General features: G+C 40.7%; 1 protein-coding gene across 2 annotated transcripts in view; it reads left to right on the forward strand.

Annotated features, from left to right (window-relative positions):
* The first annotated feature begins 370 nt into the window (after positions 1-370).
* Positions 371-24,555, forward strand: part of tnrc6c2 (trinucleotide repeat containing adaptor 6C2) — a 44,976-nt gene continuing 20,791 nt past the window's right edge. Inside the window, exons 1-5 of one of the 2 annotated variants that reach the window (XM_088302740.1) lie at positions 371-1,089; positions 11,653-11,729; positions 13,327-13,424; positions 13,755-13,776; positions 23,817-24,191. In XM_088302740.1, coding sequence (XP_088158866.1) covers positions 13,362-13,424; positions 13,755-13,776; positions 23,817-24,191 — 460 coding nt within the window. In that variant the 5' untranslated portion in view covers positions 371-1,089; positions 11,653-11,729; positions 13,327-13,361. The remainder of the gene's footprint in view (positions 1,090-11,652; positions 11,730-13,326; positions 13,425-13,754; positions 13,777-23,816; positions 24,192-24,555) is intronic. The other variant, XM_088302739.1, reaches the window with a different exon arrangement.

Below are 24,555 nucleotides of genomic sequence, written 5' to 3' on the forward strand. Positions count from 1 at the left end.
ACACATCATATTATTGTAAAGAATTTTTTTCATAGAAGTACGGGAGTAAATGCACCATACGACTCACTTGAAGCATTTGAAAATGACCAGTGCATATGTGACTTTAGGTCAATGAAAAGTGTATAGATGAATGGAAAATATGGATTTTATTATATCTGTTCTATAGTATTACGGGGAAAAAAAGAAGAAAGAGCAAACCAGACAATCTGGATTTACTCTAGTGTTCATATCCAGTATATGGATATAAATCACAAATGCATTCAAACACTGCTTGGTGTCTGCTTTATGGCGGAGGCGGAGTTTCGTCGCATCTTCCGATTGGCTGGCCTTGAGTGACGTTTACAGAGCTGCTTCCTGGTCAGTCTGCTCTCCGGGGGAGGAGGAGAGAAGCGACACTGCGGTGTTTGCTAGTCTCAACAAAATGGCTGCGAGACCACTGACGCTGAGAGCTCACTGATCCGCCTACCATGACCGTGCTCTGCGCCGTCTGGACCCTCGCAGAATGTATTTTCCCGGAGTTGCTTCTCACTTTGCATTCGTGGTAGCCGGCGCGTCACAAGTCGTCCCGCTGGTCACCTAAAAACAAAACAGTTCTTTTTTTTTTTTGCACTTTAAACCAAGTTGGCCGGCTGGCTTTCGGACGGCTGTCGACTAGCTCGGACAAAAAAACTGCGCCATTCTTTCTTTTTCTTTTTTAAATCGAGGCTCAACTTCTAGAGGCTAATATTATCCGCAACAATTTAGCTGCCTTGTTAAAGGTCATTCTTATTCGTATCGTTTTTGTTGTTGATGCCTACGCTTCCTCCTCTTCCCCGCCCCTTACACTATATCGCATAAGCGTTTTAGCGTTTATATTTCGTGCAGATTTTTTTTTTATGTTTCACTGAAACTACACAGTACAAAATTGTAATTTTGTATCTGTGGCTGAGGAGGGGGCGTTGTTTACCTCGCTATCCTGTCACTAAGCTGCTACGGCGGCCGCCGGCGAAGCTGCCAAGTCTTGACTGAATCTGCTCCATCGCTTTACGGGTAACTTTGGAAGGACACCGGTGTTTGATTACAAGCTGCCAAAGCCGTGCTTAACGCAAGGTGAGTTAATATTCACCATCTCCCCATCACGTTCTTTTTTAAGTCCTCATATAATTATCAACCCGTAGAGATGTTGTTGTGCATTACGTTATTGTGTACGCTTCCGATTCGAATTGTTGGCGTCAACAGGGATTGCAGCAGAAATGCCAAACGATTTGATTCTAAATGTTTGTTGTAGTATTGTGTGCAGCTACATTTAATTGAATATATTATACATTTATGTACTGTGGGACTGGACGTGAAACTTTAGTGTTATATCACAGCTCTTCTGTGATTGGTTGAGCGGGACTGAGAACATTCTGCACATGTGAATGGTTTCTTTCACACAGCATTACTTTACTTGCATTTGTACAAAGGGTTAAATGCTGTTTTGGGGGAGTACTTTCCGTGGGAATGAAACATGATGGCAGCCTTCGTGTTAAATACAAAATGCATTTTTTTTTAAAATTGTGTAATCTGCCTGTGGTTTACGTAGTTGTGGTACATCATGATTCTTGTACATTCCCCCACACTAATTCCAAGTACATTATTAAATGTAACCATCCTGTCGCCCATCCTCTATTCCTCCAACTCAACTCCAGATACTGATTGAACTGTCACCTTCTATTGCATTGAAACCCCCCTTTCCTGCATCCCCAGGCGCCCAAGTACAGCTTTTAATATCTCTTCGGCGTGTCTTAATTGAAGTACATAATTTCCTGTTCAATTTCAACCCCCCCATCTCCTCCCTCTGTCATCTTCTGTCAGAACTGTCTTATCTCAATCGCCACACACCAGTGCTGCGTTGAAATGAGAAAATTGGTGAGAAGCGAGAACACATGTGTACAGATGGAATGTTTCTCCTGCTTCAATGCTGTTTTACTGGCGTGTACAAGCATTTTTTGGGCCAACCTCAAGGTCCTGGCAGTTGGTTAATGCCCTGCGGTTGCTAATCAGGTCATGAGGTGCCTCCCGCATGCCCTGAAACACCCAGCTGTCTCACAGACGCACACACACACACAACTTTTTTTTTCTTCCAGAGGGTCAAGTGTCCTCCCTCCTAGACACCCACCTGTCGCTCCCAAAGGCTGACGTGCAGCAAATAAAAGTGTGGCTGTGAAAAGATGTTGCAGGGGCCCTCTGCTGCCCATAAACTAGAGAATAGGGGGAGGCGATGGAGCTTACGCTTGTTAAGAAGAGGGAGTCTGCCGTAAATCCCTCAGAATCGGGTTTTCAAGCCTATGTAACGTCGACTTGAGCGAGTCACCCAGTTGGAGAAAATCCTTCTACCTTTATGATAAATGATTGCAGTTCAACTTTAGTGGCTTTGGCTGCCACTGGATATTTATGGCGCCGTTATGGTGTGCCTGTTTCCTATTTTTTGTCATTCTTGATGAGATTGAGTGGTGCAAAATGTGATGAAGGAAACCATTGTCTTTGTAAAACTTGATGCACATTTAATGCATTATTTTCCTCTATATTGTTTTTCACTCTCATATTCTGATTGTCTATTCTAGTTAATGGCATTTGTCATTTAAATGTTCTGAACTCCAGTGCCTGTTTCGTGTTGCTAATGCTGTCTGGAGGAGTTGTTCAAAAGCAGAGGTCTGCTTGAATGGACCTCATCCATTGCGTCATCATGTACTCGTGCGGCAGCTATCAAATGCATTTAGACTAGATTGTGCTATAGATTATGTCAGCACGATGGTGGATTGTTTAGCACATCCACCTCACAGTTCAGAGGTGCGGGGTTTGATCCCAGGCTCCGGCTTTTCTTTGTGGAGATTGAATGGTCTCCCGGTGCCTTTTCTCTGGATCCTCTGGTTATCTCCCACGTCCCAAAAACATGCTTGGTCGGTTAATTGAACACTTTGAATTGTCCCTAGCTATGGTTGTGTGTGTGAATGTTTGTTTGTCTGTGTGTGCCGTGCGATTGCCCGAAGACAGCTGGGATAGGCTCCAGCATGCCCCCCGTCCCTCATGAGGATAATGGCTTGGATAAAAAAATGGATATTCTATAGATTTTTCCAAAAATGAATGGGATAAACTAATTTGTAAAACTGCATTATTGAAAGGTTGGGTACAGATATAAAGGTCTACTAGTACTATTGTCAACACCTCCGCTGGTTGCAACAGAGAAGTCCATGACATTTTGTCTTCATTGCTTCGCGACATGATGAGTGGAATCAAGCTGGGTTATTTTTATTAAGTTTAGTGGCCCTGGGAATGAAATACTGTATGGAGTATTCCCACCAACAGTAGTCACTCGGTTCCCATCCGACGCTTAATTTCTAACAAGTGAATCCTCAGACAAATTGACTCGGTGCAAAGGCTTAAATGTTTTTTTTTTCCTAAGATCTCGGAGTTTGTCAAATATAGAGCAACAGAACCTTAATTAATCTACTGCAGCATGTTAAAGCACACTTTAACACATTTGAGTTAAAAATGAGATCATTCACAGTTGTGTATACTTCAGATTTTTTTTCTTCTTGGATGCATACTAGTGCTGAAGGCTATTTGGACATATTTTCACTACCTCAAGGACAAATCCATTCCATCTGCTGTGTCTTATCAGTGCAAATCTGAGTAATTTGCTGCAAATAATATCCAAGGTTTGTTTTCTTTTGTCTGACCTTTTACTGATAATACAATGCACCCCTTGTAGTCCTCAGGTTGTACCCATCACAAATCTGGAAGCTGAAGTGGACTTTATTGTTGCGTGTCACACTATCCCACAACTCTTATGTTGTAAATTTTTGGCCAAGTCTCCAACCAGTTACCTAAGAGGCGCTATAGTCCAACGAACAAAAAGTGCTTTCAAACATTTCTGTTGGCTCCACTAAGTCCCACTTAGTCCTGCTTTCAGAAAAGTGGCTTATGTTGTCTATCCCCTTTCCCCCCGTCATTGACCTTATACCAGGCCTGCCCGTGGTGGTTATCAAGCCCATTATTATGAAGGCTTTGAAACAACTGGCACAGAACTGATAGATACACTTTACACCACCACAGGGTGCTGCTCTTGTCTGAGGAAGGGGGGGGGGTCATTGACAGCAGAATCAGCTGGATTGAATTTGTGGCTGTCAAAAGCCATTAACCTCATCGTCCAAATAGTTAATGGCTATTTTAAAGTGTAGGGGGGCAGAATAAATAGATGCCTGTCTGTTGAATTTGATGTAGATATAATAATTGAGGAGTATATATGGACTTTGTTGTGCTACACAGTCATCTTCGATGACAATTCTGCCTATTGTCATCAAAACATGAGTTCAGGACACTCAAAGCAATTCCTTCAACCTGTTCAAAATATTTCTAAAAATAAGACACCAAAGCCTGAACATAACTTTTTTGGGTTTGAATATTTAACTTTTTATTTTATTATTATTCTTTTGCCTCCTTCTTGCCCAGCATACATGCCAATAGATGGGGGCTGTCTTAAGGGGCCCAGCAGGGGTAAGCCAGGTCAGTATTGAAGCAGGGAGATGGAGTGGGGTGAGGGGAGGCGCCTGGGACCTGGCGAGCTGATGCTTGTGAGTCTTGGCACAGCTCCAGGGGAATGTTCAGTCTGCGGAGCTTTATTTGGGGCCCCGTCCCCTCCCTCTCTTTCGTGTTGGCTAATTGGAGACATGGTGGGAAGGAGCATGACATCACATGGAAGAATCCTGACTGGGGGATACGTGGGACATCCAGTTCCCGTCTTCATTCCCAAACGAACATTAGACAGCCTTGCTCATTATGTAACAGGGCTTGAGCCCCACAGCTCATTCAAAGCTCTTGGTTAAGGCCATGTAAATAGCACTGGCATACGCCACCTGTTCTTATACTGGGATTAGAATTAAGTCTGTAGGTCTTTGTTTTGTCTTTTTGCCAATATTAATGAAGTGAAATGAAAATGCATGGTTGTAGATCAGAATTTACACAATCAGGAGTCTTGGGGCTGATTACAGAGTTTAAAAAACGCAATCACCAATCACAGTGTATACTTTTGCACTGTTTATGGAATATGAAGTATTCTCAAGAATTATTGCCTAGGTTTAACAATCTCTGGCATGCTCGAAGGAAGAACAGGGAGAAAAATGTTTTTTTTTTTCTTCAACAAACGAGCGCAGCTATAATGCAACTAAGACTTGACACAGATGTGATCGGCTGGATCAGGTCTGCAGATATTTCGGTGATTAGGTGTAATTTCATATATTTTTTTTAAACTCTCTATCCGGTCATCGGCTCCAAAATCCTGTCACCCTCCAATTGTTTGTCCAGTTTACAATGGGTTGCTCAACAAAAAGTTTCCAGTAATACGGCCAGCTCAATTGAATTGACATGCTTTTGTCACAAGTGAAACAGAATGTCTTCTGTCCACTTGTTTAGGCTTTTGATTATTGCTCACATCGTTGTCAACTTGTGAATTGCCAGACAGTTGACATTTTGGTGTGTAGAGTGTCAGAATGCCGTGTCAAAGTAACATTGATAAGTCTGTCTCAGCTGATTATCTCATTTGTCTTGGCATGCATCCTGTTTGTGTTTGTCATATTTAGACCGAGTTATTGTGACAATCTCACGTTACGTTCAGCCTCATAAGTTAATTCATGCACAAAATATTGTATAAACTAAAACCATTTTTTTGTATTTACTTGGAATGGAGTGCCAATCATAAAACATACACGTTGAGTGTGAATGAATAATAAATTCATGCACACGGATCAATGTAAAGCCAATTATTTTGCCGTACTGATTCAGAGTCACTTAAGACTGCTTGGCTGAAGAACAACAATTAGTCAAGCGATATCTTAAGCTACGGCACAACTCCCGCGCCCAGCAGTTTTCAACAATCTGCTCATTACAGCGCTGACATCTAAAGAATTCTTTGCACATCCAATCAACAGTTTTTATGTCTTAAAAATTCTAACCTTTGCTTTTTATAGGCAACGATGTGAAATATGCTGTATATGCCCAATCCTGCAAACAAATCAATCCGAAAAGACAAATATGTAAAATGGCTTGACACCTCCTTCCTTTCTGTCATCTTTAGCAGCCGCAGCAGCAGTCGTCCTGCTCGGTCGCGAGATGTTTTCTCACTTAATGAGCTGCCGCCGCGTTAAAAGTTTCATGTCAACTTGGCTGCTTCCCCAGCGAACCTCAAAAGCCGTTATTTATAGCATCGACATTCTCTCTCTACATCGGAGTTGGACTTTATCCTTTCCCTCATCACAACCATCCGCCCACCTTCAGCCACGTCAACAAATCCCAGCATCCATTGATCAAGTCCGGTCTCGTGGCAATAAAGCACGTTTAATACTTTGACACATCTGGTTAAGGCGAACTTGCTATGTGCAGAATGCTCACAAACAACAACAGCCTTGCTTGTTGAATTTACAGGCTTGCTTTTTTCCACGCAGTGATCATCATGTTCAATTTAATGATTCCACTCGTACATTACTCCAGAGAGTGTCGATGTAAAGTCGAACATCCCAAAATGGTATCGTATCTTCAGTCCAAGCCTGGACAAATTAAATCCCTTCACCTCTTTTCTATACAAATAAAAATATTGTTTTGGAATTAGAACAACTTTTCACTCTGTGTCCGACCACAGTATGTGTTTAACGTCGGAGGTTGCCATTGTAAGATAATCCCACAGGTACGCACAGCTCCTGTCCTTGTTTCTTTCATAAAAGTCCTGTGGCTTTTTTGTCAACCACAAGAATGTCTGGCTTGGCTAAAAGCTAACAGTGGTGCCGAGGAGGTTTGCCACAAAGTCTAGTAATGGTGGCTCATATTGCTTGACTCCTCTGTCGTCGTTATCTCCTGTTTTGTGATTGGTGCCATTCAAAATGCATTAGGCTTATTTATTTCATTTTTATAACTTTAATTTTTATTTTCCTTTAACACATCCCAAAATATAGTCTTAACAGCATGTAAAGAAAGGGGAAAAACACACGCGCACACACACACACCAAACAATCGAGGCAAGAACAGGGGATTTATATTTCTAACATTTTTCAGTTTGCCTTCCTCTTCTTTCTTTTGTCAATTGTTATTTGCCGCAAAGTTCTTGAAAATAATAAATTTTTCCTGTTTCCAGTCTCCTCGAGTACCCTGCAGTCTCATACAAAAAGTCATTATCATCATTCGGAACTCCTCCACAACTGTCATCCATTGATCTGGATTAGGTGGTTCCACATTACACAAGTTTCTAGTTGTGGCTTTTTTTACTTGCCAGTATATTCGCTAGATATTTATCCCCATGAATTATCAATCCTACGCTGAAGTCATTCATGTACATCTTGCAGTTAAAAGAGACAAAATACTTCAATACATTTTTCATTACAGTGTGTATTTGTTCCCAAAAAGGTGTTATCTTATGACATTTCCATAAATCGTGAGCATGGCCTGCATGAGAGATTAGTTTTTGAATATCTGTTCTTAATTTTTGGGGTTACCAAAAATCTTACCGGGTTCTTCCATGAAAAATCCCTCCATGATTGTAAGCTAGTGGTTGATTAAAGTGGCCCATCTCTCTATGTCTTTTTGAATGAATAATATCATAATTCACTCTGTAGAGAGCTGTTACATTTTTGGTGATGTAGACCCCTAAATAATTTATGGTTTCTTGATTCTAGTTGAAATGTATATTAATCTCATCTCCAGAAAGGTGGCTCTATGTTTCAATTTGTTTCGTTAATGTTCGTAGAGATTCCGCCGGGTGTCTGAGGTACATTTTATTTTCCTTAAGAGTCCAATTGAATGATGCCAAAAGTAAGGGTATTAGTTCTTTCCTGAATGCTATATAACTTTCTGCGCTGTATCCGTCACTCCCGGGACTCTTTATTTCATAATTACCCCCTTCACATTTTTTTTTCTGTAATCTCTGTTCATTTCTGTTAAACTGTTAATTTCCTATTTCGGGATGAGCCGAGTAAAGGCAAATCCACTGATCTAAAAAATTCCGCCATCTTTACTTCTCCTGCTTAAATAGGTCGGTTGTACAATTTACTGTAATACTCCCGAAATACATTTCCAATCTCCTCGGGAGTGCGCAATAATTCCTGTGTGTATCTTTTATTTTATTAATGCTATTAACAGCTTGCTGTTTTCTTATGTTTCTCTTGAATAATTTGGTGTCCCTTGGTCCTATTTCATCTTCATGTAAATAATTGTCTTTTTTTTTATCATGAAATAATTTTTCTAGTACCCTTAATTTTTCAATGTATTTCCTGTATGACTCCAATTTATTATTTTTTTATCCGTGCTGCCTCTGCAATTAGTTTACCCCTGATGACCTCCTTCATTGCATCTCAGAGTAACGTTGAGTCCACTTCACCGAAAGAAATACAGGGTGCGTTTCAAACCCTGTTTGTGTTCCCCACGTAACCCGGTGCCCCTGACACTGTATGGAACGGGAATCCTCTGGCATGAGGGTCTCTCCTTAGACCTAACACTGGACTATCCACTAGCTCTAGACTTATCCTTCCTAGACCACCCAATTAACCTCTCTCTCTCCCAGTCGGATGCATTTGCCCCAGGCACTTAAGATCACTTTCCGTTCAAATAAATCACATATCAAGTGTAAAGAAATATGAAATGGCTCCCTATATTTGCTCCTCCTTTCTTATTTTCTATTAATATCAGAAATTAACAGTTTACCTGAATTATTCAGAGTTTTTTTTTTCCCCAGCCTTATACCTCACGTGTTCACACCATCCGGCCAATGTATTCGCATTTTTGCGAGTGGGGTCTGAAATCAAATTCCTTCCTGTTTTAATCTTCTTTTGATATTTGTATAAGTCTTTCGTTTTTAAAGGACTTCGGTTGCGTAACCATGGTTGAAAACTTATCTCCTATCTTTTACCCTCTCCTTTTTTTGTTCCATACCTTTTGTAAAATAATTTCTTTGATTTTGAAAGAAAGGAAGTTGGCGACAATAGATCTCGTAGTCTCCTCTGAGCCAGGCTTTTTCAACAGGGCTCGATGACAGCGCTGCTTTCAGATGATTCGAGTGACGTTTTGCGCAGTTGTGCCACATAGTCGCCAACCGAAATAAAGTCGATTTTCGCATCTTCTGGGGTCCGTAAATATGTATATTATTCCTCTACGACCTGCCTCATAAATTGGTTAGTTTCTCTTGAAGCTGGTGTGACTGCTCCAACATCCGCCTGCTACTTCTCCACTTCAGCTAGACGTACCTGTGCTGCTTTCTTGTTAGCTGCTTGGGCCTGTAGCGCTTTCTTATTTGTGGAGCTTTTCCGATCCATTTCTTTGCACATTGTGTTGATCTCTTCAGCTCCATTCGGAATGTGACCAGGTCTTCTCGGAACTCCTTTCTAGGTTATTTTATTTTTTTCTTCATTGGCAAAATGCACAGCTTTAAGTTCCTCCATGAAGTTCGCCGTTTCCGCTCTTTCCCAACCGTCTACGTCATCAACTTGTTCAGTCTCCAGTTTGTATTTTTCCCATTTCTTTCTTCTTGTTCTTTTTTTTCTTTATCTTGTTCATTTTTTTGCCTTTAAGCTATCGAGTCATGTGCATTAAGCAACTTTTCTTAACCAACTTGGAGCCGCTAGCCAACCACACGGCCATTCACTCCGCCATCTTGAGACCTCTCCGTGTTTAGCTTTTGTGTCTTTCCTGCAGTGTCTTCGCCTTTTTAATTTGTCTTTGTCTTCAGCAGTGCAGGTCTTTAGGTTTCTATCATCTGTGCACCCTCTCACTCTTCTTACCGCCTTCCTATGAATATTAGTAATCAAGGCACATGGTTATTTCTATGCCTCCCACCCCCGCCTCTTCTCCTGCTCTCTCCCCTTGTCTGCCAGCCTCCATCATGCTTGCGTCACTTTTTTTTTCTTTCAGTTCACTATATCCAGCGAGGATTCTCTTTCCTGTCGTTTCCATTTCCAGCCTCAGCTCTCCCTTTTCACCCTGTCTGGTTCTCCGGCGGCTGTCGTTCTTAATTGGTGTTGTTCTGTGTCTGCTTTCATCTTCCGCCTGTTTTTTTCCCCATCCTCTCATCCGCCTACCTCTATTTCTCCTACCCCTCACCCGCTCCCTTTTGGCAGAATCCCTGACAGAAAGGCAGGCACAAGACACACCGCCTCCCTGCCATTTCTCTGTGTCAAGCTTTCCCTCGTTCTGGGCTTGACTGTGTGTCTCTGTGGCTTCATCTTTGGCTACAGACTGTTGACTTTGCTGTACTGTGTTCACTATAGCTGTGCCACATACTCCCATGATGGCCATTTATTCTGTTAGTTTCGCTGGAACTAGAGTCAAAAGATAACTGTGGTTGCAATTATACAGGGGGACATCAAAATAGAAATTCATTCAAATATATTTATAAGTAGAACCAAAATATATAGGATGCAAACCTCACTTTCATGGCAGGACGACTGGGGTGCTCTGTCATCTAGAAAGGAAATGCTCTGTGACTAATGCCCGATTTCATCTCTGACACGTTCAGTCGTGTCTGGAAGTTAGCTGTAGTTAACACACAGAAGCTACGGTTTGGGTTTGGCGTAACTTTGTAACACTGACGCATTGTCCATTTTGGTAGGCTAACATATTGTAGCGTCTACTATGGATTAAGGCGGCATTAGTCAGAGAATCACGTTTATTAGCAACCAAAACAGTGTATGCCTGTGTTTGACATGGAAGATGTCACTGCATCTCCCTTGCAAACTGAGTGATGAATTAAAAAAAACAAGTGTTTTTGTTTAGTTTTCTTTAGCACAGAATATTTTCCTTATTTACTCCCCACTGAATTCACTACCTTCTACATTTAAGAAAAGGCTTGGTTTGGTGCCCAAGAAGAGTCAAACTATTTCTTTTTGTATTTATAGATTATTTCATAATATAAGTGCAACTCTGCATAGTTTTGGTTCTAATTTAATATTCACTAAACCTTATAGCCCAAAAAATTAAGGCTACAGTATTGTCTTCTATTTAAGCTGCACCATCATTTATAAATCTCTGAAATTCTGGTACAAGATGCAAAGTTGAATGTGGTATCATCTAATTGTGTACTTCATACCCTAAAGAATTCAAAATGTAAACTAATGCTATTTATATTACAGCAGCTGCTTACTGGTGCAACATGCTACAGTTTACATATGATCCCATTAGTCGACTAATCGCAACTACTCTTGGTGATTAGTCGACTAGAGCTTCCACAAACGATTATTTTACTAAAGTCAATTTTCCACTTTTGTAAATGATTTCATGCAAAACCTCATCAAACAAAGGATCCTATTATGATTCCGGGTATTGGTATTCCTTATTCTTTGGCTTTTTGTTAAAAAAAAAAAAGCCTTTCAATAACACTTACTCAACTAAGAAGTAAAGTGTCATGAAGGCCACCCCACAATTAATCTATTAAAATCCGTGCCTCTGGAGAATACCGTAGATTGAGCATGAAAGGAATTTTGCGTTTTAGGGACATCAAAGTCGGAAAACAAGGATTTCCGTGAAGTTCTTTTCTATTATCCCTAAGGCAGATTATTTTGATTTCCACTTTCCATTGTTTCAAAATGTGATTATATCAGAGGTTGACCGTTGTGTTGGAACTCAGAGGTTGCACTTTATTTGTGTTTCGTTTGTTAGATTTGAAGTATGAAATACTGGCTCCCCACTGATTAGATGCTTGTGTCAGCAGTGCCGAGAGCGAGGCAGAGAGACAGGTAAGGATATGTGAGGTGGCCTAAACTGGCTTTTACTTTGTCAGCTAAAAACCCAACTGTCCCTGCTGTCACATTTAAAAGAAAAACACCCGCAATAAAGTCCGGCAGTTTTCCCTCACACGTGCACTAAAATATTGTTTGCGCGAACAGCGGCTGGAAAAACTGTATGTCAATTCAAGTATTCATTTAAGATGTAGTGATTGGACAGATGAAGAGGTGGTGAAACTCTTAGTGACACCATGAATGTGATCACGATGGAATAGGCCAACCGGGATGTGGTTGCCATTCCCAGCAGATTCAAATGAGGAAGCACAATCAAAATTCACTGCCACATCTTTGAATAAGTAAATACCACAGCCATCGTATGTGTATTGTTTTGAAAGCACCACGTTTCCATCCATTCTCACTTACCAATATTTTTGTCCATGTATTTCTTTATCATCCACATTCAAGATAGTGAAAATTCAATGTTGGGTAGCACCTAATATTGTAAAGATGACCCTGTTTGCCCCTTGGAGCTTCCATTGTGTTCAGTGCAACATCTGCCAACATTAGCATTGCTAATTTTCTATTGACTATTGTCCCAGAGATTAGAATGACCTTTGAACTCTGCTGCGTGCTATTCAACATCTATTGCTGGCACAAATAAGTCAATACGACCTCGTCTGGGATTCACCCTAGTGCCTTGCATAATTTTAAATAGACTTGGCTGATTGTATAAATCATGAATGTGATTGTTGCGGTAGGCTTTGGAGGAAAGAGCACTTGTACCACTTTTTGAGTCGTGTTTTGCCCCCAAATGTTCATATTTCAGTAGACCTCTGAGGCTGTTTATGTCCCATTGATAAGTCGCTTAGGATGAACTCATAAGCACTCACAAAGGTATCATATAAATCTCACATGATGATGATTGATTTTACAGAGAAGCATCATCAGTTTTATATGACAAAATATTCTGCGTCCATAGCACAGTAAGAACAAGTACACAAACATATCCACATGCACATGAGCGATCTTCAAGACCCAGTTCATATATCCAATAGTTTCCAGCGCTGTCGCTAAGGAAATAGAACATATTATTGCCATCGATGGAGCAAGTTTGACTCACACAACGAGTATTGTGTATTATTCTGTCACTTGATTGTTAGCACTGCTCTGCTTGGAGACTTCTCAAAACTCGACCACCTTGCTTCTTCTGTCGATTCCTCTTCCGCAGTGACTTTCACTTTTGCTATTCACCGTCTTCATCTGTCTTTCTATGTCATGCTTTTCGCCCTCTGTTTCCTTTTTTTTTGGAGAGCTATTATAGTTTCTGACTGGGAGGGAAATGTTCCTTGGACCTGTCAACCGCAATTTACATATGAAGGGAATGTTGTTGATGGAAACCTTTTCCCACACACGGTGTGTACTTTTTCTGCGGCTTGAAGAAAATCAAATAGAAGGGGCTTCCAGTTTACACAAATATGTTTGCAATGCATGCACTGATCAATGACACGTCTGTTTTGTGTACATTGTAAATGGGATAAAGACAACAAAGTTAATGAAATCCCCTCAGTGGAATTCTGTCTTTGAATCCTTCTTATTCTTATTTTTACAGCTGAGAGAAGCTAGCAAAAGAACGAGAACCATTTGATGGAAGAAAAGAAAAAGAAAAAACAAGAAGAAAAGATCAAGAAGGACATCGCTCAGAAGAAGGTGATTCACATGCATACCCGTTGAAGTTATGAATAGATACATCTCACAGTTTTGTCTAACGAATGAACAGTGAGGAAAAACCTAACAGTAATGACACATCCACTCAATAAGCTTTTGAGCTGGCTATTTGTTTTTCATGCTTTGGAGAATTTTATGCCTCTGACGTGGGAACATTTTGGATAAGATCCTTTTCTGTTGCGGGATGTGGAATGTAACTTATTGAAGCTGCAATGGGTGGGCCGGCTTCATATCAGTTTGAGTCTAATGCTACTTTTAAACATCACGCTTGATGCATTTTTTCAAGCAAGTCCATTTCTCTTTCCCCTGCAGGCTGCTGAACAAAAACCCAAAGGTGAGTACCAGTCATCTTTATTTTTTATTTCTAAATGTTAATAATTATCCATAATTGTTTAATATGAAGCTGCAAAATTAAACCTGCATAGCCTTTGATGTCCTTGCCCTGCCTCCCCGGTTGGACATGTACTATATGCGCGCACATGTGCACAATTTTGTGCTCCGAATCCCCGCATCTCCAAAGCGCACCCATCTACCGAGCAGTCGAGTGAAATGCAGAGTGACGTCTGGTTTGCCCGCAGCAGCAGGCAGTGGAGCGTGAGGGCATCCTGACAGAGCACAGTGTGTTGTGGCTACAAAGGGCGGTGAGGAGAAGTGGTGAAGGCAAAAAGGAGAAATAAAGGCGTTCGGCTATGTGTAATGCCTCAGGACAGAGGTTGAAAAAAAAAATGGTGTCCTCGCTTACCCTTTGCATTGCATTTATATGCAAACAGACTAGGTATTCGTGTGGGCTTTACAGTTAGGTGAGGCGTTGTCGCTTTTAAATCTTTTGCTCACAGATTACAAGACAGGAATCTGTTATCATTCGGAAAGGGAAAGTTAAAATGGATTAACGCAGTATTTGATTATCAATCGTATAAAGTAAAGATTAGTTTTTTGTTTTTTTTTTTTTTTGCTTTTTCAGGCTTCGAGGTTTGTAATGAGAGATTTGTTTGAGCAGTTGTGAATATTCTAACATTGCCCTCAATCATCATATTGCATTTTTGACTTTTTGATTTAAAAAGATCAACTTTTTGGAGCTTAGCAATGAAGGTATGACTGTCGAAGGTTTCGCTTGATCATTTGTTTTACGAAATGGTTAATGAGAGAGAAAGCAATTCCGAGAAAGTAATTGGCTGTGTTTTTGAGGAATAAAAATAAAGTGGGATTGTTTGCGAGGACTGATCACTCAATAAGACACCTCTGTGATTTTGCTCTTAGCCTCATATCGGCCATTTTTCTTGAAGGGAAGGCATTATTGACTGGAATGAGTTGTTTTCATGCATGGAGCTGAATAATAAGAGTTGTGTGTGTGTGTGCAAGTGTCTGTGTGTAGGAAGGTGGCAATCAGTATGCAAGGGTGATTTGCGTCTTTCCATCCATATCGGTAAATTCAGAAATTCATAGACGCATCCAGATTCACGTCACCCCAACCCCCCATCCCCCCCATCCCCGTCTTTCCTGCTCACCGCTCTGCAGGCCTTTTTGGTCTCTAAGCATTTCAATTTGTTTGTGGTAATCGATCTCGGCCCGACACGTTCATATGTATGAAAATGAGATAAAGCTCCAACACAGTGGAATTAACTTCTCTGCCCCCCATTAGGCTTAGAGCTTCGCACCAGCATAGGACTCCATCCAGCAGGCAGCCTCATACTGCCCGTCTCCAACCCCCGTGCACACACACGCACACACAGATAGACCACTGACACAGGGCCTCCATCCTCCTTTGTCCTGATCCCCTATTACCTTCACTGATTATTCATCCCATGCACACACACGGCTCCATCGCAATCTCTCAATACCACCACTGCAATCAAAATCAAGTCGGTCTGTTTCACATTGCCCCCCAACCTGGACAAAAGCATGCTGGCACAGATGGAGAATAAGAATCAGAAGAACCTGAGGTTTGTCGAACCTTGTGTCACATATTAAAATATATAGTATTACAAGATATACTATCTTCTCCATCGCTTCCGTTCTGAGTGATAATAAGCAAATGCTTATGTTGTGGATTTGCAAAAGCAGAAATATTTGAGCTGTGGCGGCATATTGCAGGCTTGTAACCTACCAGGAATCACATATATGCAAATGCATTACCTAAGCAAAATGCTATTTGTGAAGAAATTGCTGCAGAATAATGATGTTTTGTCACATTCCAATACATCGACAGTATAGTCAGAAAATCAGCATTTTAATTTTATGCTGCTCCCACATTTTTCACTTCTGAAAGACGAAAGGACCAAATTTTGGATGTTTAATTAATCTGTTACATGGTCGAACTGTCCCCACCTTGAAACCTTTTTTATCTTTGTAGACAATTGTTTAGATTCTGGTTTTCAGCTGCAAATTGCACTACTTGCAACTTTTAAAGTGCAGAATATGATTCTTTTGAGGGACATTTGTGTCTAGTCATTCTCAGTTGTCCGTGTAAGGACTATGAGTTATTGTTGCTTAAGTCTATAGTGCCCTCTCGTGTCTGTGATTTTTTTTTTTTTTCATGTATAAGTTGCAATATCAGCCAATCTATGAAAGAAAGTGCCACTTGTAGTCCTGAAAACTCATAACTGCATTAGCAGGAGTGAACAGCTTGTTGGGAGATTACAGCTTGTCTGTTTCCATAAAAACACACCCTCCACTTTTGTCGATTTATTGTAAACTTTGCCACATTTCACTGAGCAGCTGGGACTTGTTTATTATTTATTCTCTGGTCGTCGTCATATTCATTTCCCCTTTTTGACTTTACTAGTATCCATCTGTGGTAAGAAATGGGAAAGAAACTGTACAATTCTCTTGGAGTTTTTCCTGTCGATCCAAGTTGAAGTATATCCAAGAAGCCATTTGTATTTATCTCCAGAAGATTGTTTCAATTCTGCATTGTACATCTGCCATGACATTCAGCTCGGCTCCAATTGAATGTATGCAGCATGATTTGCCAGCTTGACCCGTCCTATTTAACACTCTCGCCATTACGTCCTGTTGTTTCATTTCATCCTGAGAGAAACATAATTAATGCAGTCATAGCACCATTAATGATTATCAAAGTAAAAGACTCCTCACATAAACACAAGTAAAGTGCATGTTTCCATTTTGGACTAATTTGCAATTTTATATGCTATTAATTGCATCAACACAACAGGGGAATTTCATGAATTACAATCCAATTAGAAGCTAATTTATTTAAGCATCAACAGCGCTCCTCTCTTCACTTAAGCACATTTATAAACACTCAAAAGAATTAATAGTGAATTGCTCGCGAATTACGTCCCATGGATTTATGACTGCCAAGCATAATTGTTTTCCCGCTGCCCCTTCCCTCCCTCTCCTGTGTACTCATCCCGCATGCATGTGGCGTGTCGGGGAAGAGTGAGAGATGAAGGGAGAGTCTGGGGTCAGTGCGACAGGAAACAAGAGGGCCACACAAACCTAAACAACGCGTTGCTCTTTGTCTATTCATACAACGGAATCACTCGCGAGCTGCTGAAAAGAGAGGCCATTTGATCCCTCTGGAGCCACCATTCCCCCTTCATCTTCTCTAGCCTCTTCCTCCCTCGCATAGTGAGCCGCTTCATGTAAAAAATCTGGTCGATTATTAATAAAATGTGTTTGAGCTACTATGAATGAAAGTTCTGCCCGTGCTCGGGAGGCCAAGATGTTTGCTTACACGTTTCAAAGGTTCAAAAGCTGTCAGTCTGTTTGAGTCAGGAGTGTTTCTCACTCCTCACAGACTTTAGACCACGGTGAAGCAAATACCACTGCTCCAAACACTATTATTCCTTTAGTTTCCGCCCCGTAGCAACACTGGATTCCGATCATCCATCTGTTATTTGTTTTCCGGTTTTATTAGGATCACCTTGAAGTATGGACGCATGACGTCAACGGGGAGGATCCAGTCCCCATTGACTGCGATAAACGATGGATTACTGTATTGTCTGATAAAGTAAACCACAATTTCCGAATAACTGTTTCAACTTGCTTCATCTGTAAAGTAATACTGAAATCATTACATTTAAAATGAACACAGAAAGTTCATGTATGATATTTGTTGGCAAAGGCAAAAACCTTACTGAACGTTATAGCCGTAGTTTGTTTTATAAATGAGAAATGTGCTTTCAATTACTGTATTTTCCGGACTATAAGCCGCTACTTTATTCCGAGATTTTGAACCATGCGGCTAATACGACGATGCAGCTTTTCTGTGGATTTTTTCTTTCACTGGTAGGGGCGCTCTATAGTTCATTCTGTACATGCAGTAAACATTTTTTTTTCGACGTAGAAAACTGCAGCTTACATACAGGTGCGCCTTATAGCTCGAAAAATATGGTCAGCATTTTTTGTCTTTTTATTTGTTTTAAAAGCCCTCTTTTTTTACTCTCATTGTTTTTTTTTTCAATTTTACCATTATTACATTAGACTATTGATTAACTATAACTATAACTATACTATAACTCAGTATTTATTTATTTATGTGAAGCGCTCTTGGCTACTAATTCTATAGTGTGGTATGCTTACAATGTCTGGAAGCTTTGGCTCACTCTTTAGATTAAGACCATCAAATTTAGCGCTTATCAAATACACAGACGACAGAAGTGCTTTAACATGCTAGCTTTCATTCCCCATATGTAGGAGAGGTAAACAAGCGTGACCCAATCGAGAGATGTGGAGGTCCAAGCATGAAGATGAAGATGACGATTCGGGGTGCAGGGCACTAATTAGATGGAGAGAACGGAAGAGGCATGGCATGGGAGAAGGTCACATGAGGCCGCAAGAGGGAAATGGAGGTGCAGGAGGCAACAGTATCAGTCTCCATGGCAACTGCTAATTTTTATAAAAAAAGGGGGGGAGGGGTGAAAATGCTTTTGCCTTAATGTGGTGTGAGAGTGTTGGGGACTTTTTACCTTATTAATACAGACAGATGGGACCTCAGAGACTCCCACCCCCCTATGTGTCTATAAACTGATTGCGGTAGACATGCATATGTATCAGTCCGCATTAAATAGTAGAAGTCTGAAATGGTTTAACCGATATTTAAAGAGCATTCAAAATGTTAAGGTTTAGAGTCATCGAGGACAGACAGTATGCATGCATAAATACAAACACCCACAAATACTGTGTATATATATATACATTGTTTTATACAATTCTACATATAGACATGGTCATAAACTTGGAGCATGACACCATTGTGCAGGGCGTATACGCCGTTGCATGTTGTCCACCCCCCACTATTACAAACATGGCTGCATAATAAAGTGCTTCTGAAGACAATAGACCAGGCCTAGGCAAAGTATGGCCCAGGGGCCACATCTGGCCTGCCCCCAGTCTCTGAGCAGCCCTCACTGTGCCCATGAAGTCAGAACGTAAAAAATGCTGCTGTTTTGATTTGACAGCTGTGCTTTAATTTTATGTACACACGCTTGGATGCCAGTACAAGTGAAGTAGCGAGAAAGGGCAACGACTTGTGTCTGCAGTGTTACTAACATTGTGACCTTTTTGCTATATTTAGTGACTTTTTTTTTATTTTGTATTGGGTATTAAATAAGTCGTCACTGTATCCTTATACATTTTTGTGAATAATATTATACTTCCCACTTATCTTTATATTTGGTAGTCATGACTAAGAGTGGCTAATATGAGTTGGGAGTGGTTGCACAGAATTAAGTGTAAAGGTATCATTTTATTGACCTTGTATTTTCTTTCACATTTATTTCCTAATTAGAACAATAAACTGTAGTCAATATACACACATAACATTTTATTCAAATAATAAAACAAATGGTTTCTAAATAGATTAAAAATAACAGTACAGACCTATCGTCATATCGCAAAACAGCAAAGCACAGAAAATCACATCACTCGATGCAAACCAAATATTGTTTAATATTATTCTTAATATATTATGGCAAGGCTTCCCTTCCGCAGTTGTGTAAATAAGCACCTCCAGGCAACCGACATTTGATATGGCAGAATGATTAGGATTCTACCTGTTTTGTAGCTTTATCTACTATCACATATTTATTATCATGATAGTGCTTATAATAATATTTTGTTCTTTTGACCAAACATGTTGATCTTTGAAGCGCCTGTGAAATTGATGGACTGCAAATGTCTGTAAATCCATTCATACGAGACGTGATACATCTGTGATAATAAAGGCTGATATTCGTCGTTTATTTGCACTCCATGTCACCAGTCGAAGGCTGCTGCGCCTTCATGATTTATTCAAGCTTAATTTATGATTTGGGCCTTGGGCTGCCCGTAGCGTATGAATATTCCTGCAAGACTACTGTATAATAAACAAGACGGTGACCCAAATCAACAAAAGGAGTGTTGCAAAATCCACCTGTGTTTGTATCTTCACTGCGATGTTAGCGATTCAACTGGAGATTTTATGCCTTCATTGTGGTTCAGATGCAATACGCTTTTAGCCTCTTTAATTTACTGTGCGGAATCTCATTCCCGTTCACTGGCAGGAAGTGTAATGAGCATACTCTTCAAATTCCTCATTTAATATTTCATTGACATGCTATTATCTGAGGGATTTCCCTACTCGCTTCCATTTTTTTCCCCTTTGTGGCCTTTTATTTGATGCTCACCCTCTTTAAAGCACTTAACCAGCCCTCATGAATTACAAAAAAAAATCTCTCTCTCTCTCAAAATTAAAGACACATCTTGCTTAATATACTTCTGTTTGATCAGGGCAGAGTGCAGCTCACAGGTACTATTTTTTTTTTTCACTTTACGTATTCCGGCTGTCTAATTTCCAGGAGAAGGGCGTGCATTCTTACAGATAGTTTTCCAGGCAATTTCGCAATTTATATAAGGATTTATAACCTATTATAGTTAATAAGGAAAAGATTAGACCGCAAAGATTGATTTTATTCTTCAGACAAGCCAATTCAAGTTAAGGAAGGGCAAACTTCATGAACAGTTCAGCTATTATCATAATCAACACAATGCATGAAATGTGTCAAACGTACATCGTGGGTTGCTTACCATTTCAGACAATTTATTATTGCACCTCCTCCAAATTCTTGCGCTTGTCTGCCTTAGCTAAAATGTTCAGGCAGGTGCTTCTGATGTAATGAGTTGAAGTAGTACAGTAGCAAAATGATTTACTCAACCCCTGAATGGCCGTCTCAGCTTGAAACAGACACGTCAGAGATTCAAAGTTATTAGTTGGATTCTTTGTAAACTGAGTCTGGTAGACTTACAGTATGTGCCCGTTTGGTCAAGATTGAATCAAAAGGTAAGCGTGATAACAAGGTTTGCATGTTTTTAAGTCCTGGACCCTATGCATGGTTTCTTGCTTTCGTCGTTACAGTCTGCTGTGCCACAGAGCAGTGGATTGGATCAAGATGGATGAAGGCACAGAGGGAGAGTAACACTGGAAGCATCAGGCTGAGGCAAATATAAGGCAAAAATAATGGTGATGGAGAGAAAAAGGGAGAGAGCAGGTGTCTTATGCAGTAGTAGTGATGGAAAAATAGAAGAGGAGGTAGTTGCAAATGCAAGGGAAGAAGAGGAAGGGGGGCAGTGTGTGTTCAGCATCCTGCGGCCTGATTGGCTGCGGGACTATCAGGCAGGCTGAGCAGAATTTAATCAGAGATGTGCGTCAGCGACTGCAGTTCCAGGCCAACAGCCAGTCGGATACTGCTTGAGGCACTTTCTCTGTATGTGTGTTTAAAATCACAGAGAGGGAGAGGGGGTGCAAAACATGTGTGTCCACTGAATATTTATGTGTTCTACAAAGATGTAAAGGCGTTTGAAGGAAACCAATGGAAGAGGGGGGTAAATGCCATGTCTTTCCTCTCAACATATGAAGTACTCTATATCTTCATTCGATGTACTTGTATCTTTGTCATTGTTGCTCTTTCTCCTTTCATTCTCCATCTTGACTTATATTAGTGCCTCTTTTTTTTTTTAACAAGGTCGTGGCAGGCCCAGTAAATACCTCTGCACTCCCCGCTTACTTGAAACTCGTGTGGCGACAGCTCTCAGGTCAGGGCTGAACGATTAATTGCATTTGGAATATAATCGCAATTTGAGAATCAACAAGGATGCAGTTTAAATGTCTTTTTTTTTTAAAGGGGGTTTCACAAAATGCTAAGCTAACGCTGCCGCGCTACCCTGCATCTTTCTAACATGCTTGTTCCTTTTCACCTTGCATGGTTACAACTTCCCAAGTTTAAAAAAGAAAAAGTCACCGTGTATGTGTTTTATCTATTTTGTAATGTTTGTCGGAGCGTTTTTGTTAGGAAGTGTCCGATGGCTGGCGGACGTTTGCCGTCGTCGTAAGGTTTGACTTAGTTTTACAGCTCTCCGAATTTTGAACACACACACACACACACACACACACTGACGATAGTGTGCAGCGACTTGATCCACGACAAATAAAAATGCATCTGTTCATAGTTGTCAAGCGGTCAAATATTAAGAGGATCAATTTAGCTGCATGTTTCGAACCAAAAGACGAACGAAATGATGTTTATTAATGAGTGGTAAAGCAACATTGCTTTTTCTACCGGGTGGCGTGTGTTCTGTTACTAACTGGAAGTTGGGTGGACTTTAATTTTATACATGTATGTTTTATTTATTTATTTGGCTATATAAGTCAACCCATTTTTTTCTTCACAAGAATACGCAAAAATGAGCAGTAAAACGCACACGGTTTGTCCATCTCAGTGTACGGCCTTTTTGTCATCACCTCTGCCAACTGAAAATGACATCATAGTTGCTCAGGGCTCAGCTAACTATCAATCATGACTCATCTTAAGAAAACAGGTGAGCCGTGATTGGTCGTTACCCGAGCCCTGAACAACTGCGATGTAATTTTCAGTTGACGGAAGTGACAAATTGGCTGCTCCATGCGATGGCTGAAAAGGGATGGATTTTTCTGCTTAACTCATATTCCACAAACGCAATATTAATCAGGATGCTATGTTAAGACTAGTGAAGACGCATAGGAAGATTTTTTGACTTCCCCTTTAAGAAGTGCAGTCCGCATTTAAATCATATTTGATGAAACAAAGTGAAACGTAGGAAGTTGCAAACCTACTGATTTGTTTACATTGTTATGGGAATCTGCACTTTTTTTTCAGCTGCTTGTAGGTCACACGTTGGCTCTAGCACTCTACCAGAAAACATATTTTGTGGTAGTGAATGCAGATCAAGTGGAAATCGTCATCCTCTTCACCATCCTCAGTTTCTGCACCTCAGAGTGGACATTTTCTTTTAAATGTTTTTGTCAGCAGCTGTGATTGCAATTTATTAAACAGCACATTCACATTAACGCCCCATTAGGTGACTGGCTAGGAAGGTGGTAAGACAATCAACAAAGAAGCTGCAAGAGTCACTTGGCTTAAAGGGTGGGTCTACACAAGCAGACAGTACTGCTACAAACTGGCAAAGCCTAATCTTCTTTGCCGGCGGCACATAAAGCTGAATTAGCATGGACGTGGCATGCACAAGAAACCTTCAACTAGCTGTTCAGAAAAGGCCATTCTCAAGCAGTATGTAATTGTTTCCCTTTTTGTTTTTGCATTTTGTACAGATTACTGAAAGAAATCCTTTGAATCATACCTTTTCTGTACCATCTGTTTGGGGTCCTAACTACGGTGTTACAATATTTGACTTGTGACTCATAACAACACTGTTTGTGAATTTTCCGTTGTCAGTTGATCTTCAAGAAAATAATGCTAGTGTGCAAGGATGAGTTCCCCATCACGCCTCTCCTTTTGACGTAATGCATCTGATTACTGCAGCTGTTATATAATAACAGTGAGGATTTTTCATTTATGACAATGTTTTACCAGGTGGCAGTTCAGTTTACCATCACTGTGATAATGAGAATGCATCAGTCATTACAAAAAATAAAGTGCTGTGGTCTTTTATAAAATCCCTTTTTAAAAAAAAAAAAAAAAAAAGTCCCAAAAGTGCATCACAGGGGGGAAAAAAAGCACGAGTGTACATTCATTCATAGATAATATGTGCAGTGTCTCTCGGGACAACGTGCACCATATTCTTGTTTCCACTACTGTGTCATCATTTTGAAAGCATCGCAGAGCGCCTTTGTTGTGTGAGAACTCACCAACTTTTTTTGAATGCCGTGTTGCTTTTTGCATATTGTAGTCCTTGACCAGCCATTGTATCATCAAACTGAGCATACTCACTGGACTAAAATCTGACATCTATGTGTTTGTGGTAAAACTAATGTCTTGCTTATTGTTGTCAATCAGAGAAAAAACATGTGCAGCGAAATCGTCGTGTTCTGGTATGGCAAATTAGTGTCGGCCGTCAATTGATGCCTTACTTTCTGCCTTTCTCTTTCTATGCATCCAGTGCCAGATCCTGCTGCCACTAAACCCAGTCCCTGCGCAGCCCACCACCTCCACCCTGCCAGCCCTACGCTGCCACTTTCCTTCTCATTTACTTGTGGAAATGACAAGCGCTCCTCCTGCAGTAGCCAGCTCCAGAGTCCGATTGCCCCTCAACCACAGTGCCCATCGTCCTCTACTGGTGCTCGCTACCCACCCAGGGAGGTGCCCCCGCGCTTCCGGCAGCATGAACATAAGCAGCTACTGAAGAGAGGCCAGCCATTGCCTGCGGGAGCTTTTGGTGCACTCACACCCTCCTCTTCCTCCTCGTCACCCTCATTCACCAGCACCACGACGCCAAACTCTGCCGAGTCCACTGCAGACCAACAACACTCAACAGGTTTGTGTGATTTTTTTATTTTTTATTTTTTTTTTGTAGAAGCCCTGTACTTATTCTGATGAATTTTTCTACATTTTAGGCGTGGCTGTTGTGTGGCCGTAAAAAAAATGTAGGGTTTAGTTTTTGTGCATCTCTGTTTTTTTTTTTTTATTTTTGAAACATTGGGGAAAGTGCCTTCCATCCTACTCAGCAGAGGATTTTATCAAACTCCATTCAAAATCTCCAATATTAGTACTCATAGACAGGCCGTCCATTCGAGAATCCTTTCCTGGTCTTGTATCCGTCAGTGTCAAGAGAGCAAGTGTGCATAGTTCACTTGATCAAAACAACCACTCCTGTAAATGAGCTAGAGATAATGGTGTGG

This window comes from Idiotropiscis lumnitzeri, chromosome 8 (assembly GCF_059441095.1).
Source record: "Idiotropiscis lumnitzeri isolate Australia: NSW breed Sydney's pygmy pipehorse chromosome 8, RoL_Ilum_1.0, whole genome shotgun sequence".
NCBI classification, from domain to species: domain Eukaryota; kingdom Metazoa; phylum Chordata; class Actinopteri; order Syngnathiformes; family Syngnathidae; genus Idiotropiscis; species Idiotropiscis lumnitzeri.